General features: G+C 36.5%; 1 protein-coding gene across 1 annotated transcript; it reads left to right on the forward strand.

Moving 5' to 3' along the window:
- The first annotated feature begins 1,502 nt into the window (after positions 1-1,502).
- Positions 1,503-3,321, forward strand: LOC145091822 (U-box domain-containing protein 45-like). The gene is made up of 2 exons (XM_079029633.1): positions 1,503-2,240; positions 2,382-3,321. The coding sequence occupies exons 1-2, from the start codon at positions 1,699-1,701 to the stop codon at positions 3,295-3,297; spliced, it is 1,458 nt and encodes a 485-aa protein (XP_078885759.1). The 5' UTR covers positions 1,503-1,698; the 3' UTR covers positions 3,298-3,321.
- Positions 3,322-7,703: the final 4,382 nt, after the last annotated feature.

Here is a 7,703-nt window from a genome sequence, read left to right on the forward strand (position 1 = left end):
GACTTGCTTTTTATTGCTAATTGAACGCGTTTATAACGAATAATAAATGATATTTTTTTGAATTTTTATTATATTTGTCTGTAAGGAGTTTTTTTTTTTTTTTTTTTTTTCACCCTGGACCCCATATACGTTTGGACTAGCCCTGGTCCCAAGTCCCAACCAATAGATTTTCAACAATTTCTCTTTATATTCTTTTTAACCTTTCATACATTACAATATTTCTTCCAAAATAAAAACGTATTCTGAGTTTTTTTCTCTGGAATTGCGAGTTGAGAAATTAAATATCATTTTTCCTTGTGTTCCTACCAATCCTCCTACTTATTTAAATGATGACATTGTTATATTAGTATCCTAAAATATCATTAAATGAGCATTAAATGTGACACATGTCATAATTTAAATGAATAGAAAGATTGGTATGAACAAAAAATAAACAGATATTTAATTATTCTTGCCATTTTGCCTTATCTAATTTCCATCTTTAGTAAAATATTTTCCAATAAAATTTATAGATATATTAATACACCTTTTATATACGGCATTTCCACACCGTCAAAATGTTGCATTACAATGATTTCTTGATTTGGGATTTAGAAGGGGTGAGATTTATGTAAATTTCAAGATGAAACTAGATGCGAATAAAAAAAATGATATAAATTAAAGATGTGATTTTCTAATATGTGTCCTAAGGCACATATAAGAAGTATTAATTAAACATAATTATTATTATAATTAAATATTAAACACATTAATTATAAGAAATATTACCATAATTAAATATAAAATTCATTAATAATCTCCATAATTAATGTATTTCACATTTAATTATGTTAATAATTATAATTAATTAATACTTTTTATATGTGCCCGGCACATATTAGAAAATCCCATTCAAGATTTATGTCATTAACCATATAAATCATAAGATAATTATTAATGTTATAATAAAAATAATATAGGTAATAATATTAAGTATTAACATAAAAATAGAGGATATCTACAAAAATTGTCCATATGAAATTTCGGAATATAGGAAAATAACTAAAAAAACCGTTTTATCAAAATGATTACCATCTCTAAAACATTAGCATTCAGATTAATTTGAGGTCAAATTAAAAGTTTATTTTCGGGATTAAAATTCAGATCTTGGAGAAAATAATTTGTTTTTTTATTGAAATATAACAAAAAAATTAAAAAAGATAGCAAATGTAAAATGGATACCATACAAAAAGATAAAATATGACATTTGACTGAAAATTTGATAATATTAAATATTTTGAAATAAAATATTTGAAGATTAATTGGTATATATAAAAAAATCATATTATATATTTTTATTGAAATTAAAAATGGCCATCTTAGAAATAATGGTTATTTTTACTAAAGGCGAAAAGCTTTGGTTATTTTCTAATATATTTTAAAATCATGTGGTTATAATCAGGAATATCCTTAAAAACTACTTGAAAACCTGATAAAACAAAATTTTAAAATTAGTAGAGCAATTATTAAAGTTTCTCAGTTTCTTTACTTTCGCTTTTTCATCTCTCTGACACGGTCTCCGTCTTCTCCCAGACACTTCACCGTTTACAATTTTTACTTTTCTCTGAATACTCTCTCTGAATTCCACGTACCACCATGTATTTCTGTGTCAATGCAGCTCTCATTTCAGTCGGTTAACCAACACACTGTCACTGTCAGATGAAAATGGCAAAGCTTCACCAAAACGAGCTTGTTCTCGACCACACACCAGCCGGCGATGGCAGTTTCAATCTCTGGTCCTCATGCCGACGCAAAATTATTGATGCCATGAGGTGCAGCGGCGGAATATCTCGCAACCAGAAGTCGATCAAGTCTCCGGCGGTGGCGGACATTCCCAAGCTGGAAGAGGCAAAAACTTCCATATCGGAATGTAGATCGGATAGTACTATTAAGAGCAACGGTAACCATAAAGGATCAGAGAAGCTTTCGACATTGATGAGGATGTCGGAAACGTCGCCGGAGGAGGAACAGAGAGTGAAGTTGAAAGAGGTGGTTAGACGGTTGCAGAGCGGAGGAGACGGCGACGCCTTGGGAGGAGCGAGGGAAGTGAGGGAGCTAACTAAGGACGATTCACAATCCAGAACGAATTTAGCATTGCTTGGAGCAATTCCGCCGCTCGTTGCAATGCTCGATTCCGACGATCTCCATTCCCAAATCTCTGCTCTCTACGCTCTTCTCAATCTCGGAATCGGCAATGACCTGTAAACACCACCCTCTCTCTCTCTCTAACAACTTCACATTGATAATGGTGCAACTGTGATCTAGATCTCGTTTCTAATCATTTTAGTGACATAATTCACATGAGAATTCGAATTTCTTCATCTGCTCGATGTTAATTTCAGGAACAAATCCGCCATTGTTGAAGCAGGAGCAGTACACAAGATGCTAGATCTAATCGAATCTCCAATCCAGGATTCGCCCAACCCTGATTTATCAGCAGCAATTGTTGCAAATTTTCTGGGATTAACTGCCCTTGATTCAAACAAATCAATAATCGGAGCTTCAGGAGCCATTTCCTTTTTGATCAAAACCCTCAAAACCTCAACCAAAAGCAACAGCAATTCACAAGTGATTCAAGATTGTTTAAGGGCGCTCTACAATCTATCCATCTTGCCATCAAACGTTACACCCATGATCGAGTCCGAAGAATTCATATCATTTCTGTTGTCCAGGATTCGAGACACAGAAATAAGCGACAGAATCCTCTCGATTCTGACCAATATCATATCTACCCCTGAGGGCCGAAGGGCTGTTAGCACCACCCATGATGCGTTTTCAATCTTGGTTGATGTTTTGAATTGGATGGATTTGCCTAATTGCCAAGAAAAAGCAACTTATATTTTGATGGTGATGGCTCACAAGTCGCATTCAGATCGACAAGCCATGGTTGAAGCAGGGATCATGTCATCGCTTCTCGAATTGACTCTTTTAGGTAGCACTTTAGCACAAAAACGATCCTCAAGGATTTTAGAAATCCTGAGGATCAATAAAGGAAAACAAGTTTCCGAAAACTATAAAGGACGTGCAGGGGCAGCTATATCAGCTCCCCTTTGTGGGTCCACTGATACAGAATCAGTAGACTCATCAAACAGTTTTCCAAACAACATTGCTGTAAAGCAGTTGGTGGAACAAAGTTTGCAGAACAATATGAGGAGGATAGTGAAGCGGGCGAATTTGACACAAGATTTCATCGCATCGGAGCATTTGAAGTCGTCGTGTGTTTCGTCATTTTCTTCTTCAAAGAGTCTGCCATTTTGAGATAATAAATTTGAATTAGTTTCATTGTGTCATTGTATGATTAAAGCTATGTTAGGGGTATGTGTTGTTTTTGGGACTAGTAGAATGACCAATGTTTTATGACGTTGCATGTGCATAACTTCTAGGCTCGACAAAACCAAATAAAATGCTTCACGTGCACAATATGAATTAAGTTCACGTGTAAATTTTCTTACAAAATGAATTAATTAGTTTTCCTAAAAGCCAATAATAAATTTAGTTACTGAGTAAGAACAATACATAAATATTGGATATGTTACTATAACTACAAACTTTTTGCTTTTCCCGACAAAGAATGAATAGTGACAATAATTATATTAGAGTTTTGTCATATACATAGACAGGCAAATTAATCCGTGATTATATCGAGAGAATCTCTTTTTATAATATGGGTTTTGATTTGCATTTTAATTATCGTAATATTTTTTTACTTTTATATCTTGGAATTTTCAACTGAGAATGTGGATCTTGATTCTTTTAGAGTTTAGACCCCCACGCACGCTTGCAATACTTAAATGTTCGAACAAGGTTTTAGACTTTTAGTAGCTTTTAAGGTAATTAACTTTTAAGAAAAAAATACTTAAGAGTAAAGAAAATATTCATTAGGAAGTTCAAATAACTTTTATTCTAAACAAAAATATTATAATCCAATCGTTACTTCGACTTGTTTTTGACAATTTTTAGTTTTAAGTTTTTATGTTATACGCTGTTTTATACCTTTTAAAAATTTATAACTACTTTTGTGGTTTACAAAAATAAATTCCTTATTAATATCAAATATTCTTTTGATATTTGAACTTGTAACTTCCATTATTAATTCAATTCCATAATGTCTCCGAATTAAGAGGTAGTATAAAAAGACAAAATTGCAAAAATGGTTCCTATTATATGTATTTTTTTCTGAAGTTTAATTCAAACCTTGATTTTTTTGAATTGGTGGTCATTTTAAGCTAATTTATTTGTAGTTTTGGTCACTATTCAAACTAAAAAGACTATTATACCCTTAATTAATTTAGTTTTCATTTTTCTTTCACTTTTTTAAATTATTATGATTATATTAAATATAAAACTAGACACACATCTCTCTCTCTCTCTCTCTCTCTCTCTCTCTCTTTCTCTCCAAACCTAACTACTCACCTCTCCCTCATATCATATTTTTCCCCGGTGTCATTTCCCCTTTTGAAGATATCCCCATTCATCAATCAATTCATCCTGTAAATCGGAGTCATCGAGTCATCGTGAGGAGTTGTTCTCTGCTATTGGTAGACATAATGGGCGGAGCATCCATTTGCTATATACACGATGAGTTGGTGGTGGGTCGAATCAATTTCTAAATTCAAGAATCGATTACCTTACACAGAAAATGCTCGATGAGGCCCACATACCAAAGAATTGCCTTAATCCTTGGAGTCACCGGAATCGTCGGCAACAGCCTCACCAAAATCCTTCACGAACTTATCAGATCTGCCAGCATGTAGACGGAGTCAGAACAATGAGAACAATGAGTGCTCCTCCATGGAGATGGTTGTGTGTGAGGTAAGTCTGAATGGTTGTTTTTTGAACCTGATCCCACAAGTTTGATACTTGGAATCTAAGAATCCTTACGGGGATTTTAAGAAGTCAATGAATGAGACTCATTATTTAAAAGATTGGGATTGTTTAGAGAAGACAGTGGATGTATGTGAAACCATATCAGAACCAAATCAGAGTTTTCATCTACAGGTGGGGGCACCAAAATGAATGGGAAACTAGATTGGGAACATGAGAAACAACCATATCGGAGATGGCAGCTGTAGAGGAGGCTGAAGAGGGTCAATGTTGTTTGCGTTGGGGTAGCGGGAGCATATGGAACCTCCGTGAGCATCATCATCATCATCGAACCCACCACAGAACGCCACCCTCCTACCTGTTTCTCCGCTGCCCTAGAAGTGAAACGTCATTGCCACCCTATAGCTCCGTCGACCACCCATTAACCATCGTTGCTACCATCTCAACACCACCTCCTTACACTGTCACCCATATTCACCATTATGGGTTTTGTGAGGGTTGTCAATTGTCGATTTCAGGATCTTCTACATGGATAAACGAGAAGAACACACGCATACATACACTTGCAACTCGATTATGGATTGTTCATCATCGATCTACAAGTGTGTGTATATATGTGTGCTCCCCATTATCCCATAAATACATTTCTTGGATGTCTTACTAGATTTTAAGGTTGCAGAGTGTGACATCCGTCAAATTTTGGTCAACAAAAGTCAATTGTGCGTATATTAGGTAAAAAAGGAGAAATGTGATTTTCGTAACATCCCTAATGTATTATTGAATATTATAATACTACATGCACTTTTTTGATTAGATTATCGAATAAATGCTTTAATTGTAAACAATAAACTACAGTAAAGTAGCAATTCGATAAAACACACAAATATTGTCGGGTATAACGTAAATTTTCAAAACAATTTTTCATTTTTAAAATATACATTTACTCATAAAATAATGTCAAAACATATTGTATCAAATGTTATCATCACAAAACATCTCCCCAGAATCTCAAACATAAACTCCACAAGCGTGTGTGTACGAATAATGTCGGCGCCTTCCCACGCTCATCACTGGTACCTGAAACACATAACACAACAACTGTAAGCACAAATGCTTAGTGAGTTCCCCAAAATACCGCATACAACACATACATCACTCGATGCTATAATACGACCTCCCGGTCGATGTGTCTCAGCGGGACTCTCCAGTCCCGTAGCTTTTTGGACCCTCTAGTCCGGTCATAGCTCGTTGGGCCCTCCGGCCCGGTCTGTATCGTTAGACCCTTCGGTCCGGTCTATAACATCATACAACATACATATAACACATAGCACATAATCTCATACATAACACATAAGACCCTCTGGTCCACAAATATACCACTCTAGGTAACGTATAGTGAGAAGACTCACCTCGGTGTCTTGGTAAGTATCTGACACGGTAGAAATGTGATCTAGCCTCCGCCTAATCACATAAAGTAAATACTCTCATAAATACAACTATACTCAACCCTAAAAGTCAACAAGGTCAACGGTCAAACTTTGACCCGACTCGTCGAGTGCACTAGGGCGACTCGGCAAGTCTACACATGTCCACTGACTCTCTTAGACCCTCTTTTGGCACGTCGAGTACTTCCCCTGACTCGACGAGTTCCACCTGGCATGAATCGCGGGGCCACCCCGACCCAACTCGCCGAGTCTCAAGAACAACTCGGCGAGTTCCACCTTGAACTCTAATCCCCCTGACTCTCCCTGACTCACCGAGTTATTCCCCAACTCGGCAAGTCCACTCACTGAGTGATTTACGAGAAACCCTCATCCTACTCGTCGAGTCTGTTCTTCAGACTTGGCGAGTTCATGCCATGCACAAACTCCACAGGCCTCCTCAGGTCAGATCTGTTCCATAAATTCATAGACCTGGCCTTCCCAAGCATGATAATCACATAAAGTTCAGACCTTGACACTCATACAACATCAAAATGGTCTAATTTGGTGATTTAGCCCCAAACGACATCCCAGGCTCATGGCTCCCAAAATGACTCATAAAGCCCCAAGGATTAAGGTCTCTGGACCTCTTTGGGTCCAGATCCAAGACAAAAACTCGAGAAGTGACCAAATGCTCCACTAAATCAACCTCTAAAAGGGTTAGAAAACTCTAACACTAAGAATCAACACCAAAACTGAAGAAGGTCCGAGCAAAATACCTCAATATAGTCTCTATGCGCTCAGGAATCCCCAAAATCGCACCTCCTTCAGCCTCCTCTTGCCTTGGTCACCACCTTCTTGCAAAAACACCAACAAAGGATCAAGAATGGCCTCTCCTTCCTCATAAACGCTCTAGATCTCTTAGGGTTTCTCTCTGGGGGTTGGTGGCCCCAAATGACGGCCCTAAGGGCCTTTAAATAGGTCCCAAACCCTGGAAATTAGGGTTTCATTAAACAGCGTGGACTCGCCGAGTTCACTCATGAACTCGCCGAGTCCAGCTGTGAGCTCGCATACGAATTCGCGACCATACTCAGTGATTTTAGACACCAACTCGCCGAGTCTCCTCACAACTTTCAAAAATAAGAGGATAAAATATAATACCTGGAAATCCGGATGTTACAGTAATATTCATGGCACGAGGTTTACGTGTTCACAAAGCCATGAACATGTTGCAATCATCATATGATATAGTATTTAGCTTGATACTCCGGTTAATTACCAGAGAAAGATCATATATCAAGAAAACGAAAGTTATCACGTTTAACGCTCACATTTTATACAACGAATTTGAGAAAAACAATTTAATCATAAGGTGTTAATATTAATGTTAATAATATTAAATAACAATATTTTTATTAG

The sequence above is a fragment of the Lactuca serriola genome, chromosome 3, assembly GCF_051521515.1.
Source record: "Lactuca serriola cultivar US96UC23 chromosome 3, Lser_US96UC23_V15, whole genome shotgun sequence".
NCBI classification, from domain to species: Eukaryota; Viridiplantae; Streptophyta; class Magnoliopsida; order Asterales; family Asteraceae; genus Lactuca; species Lactuca serriola.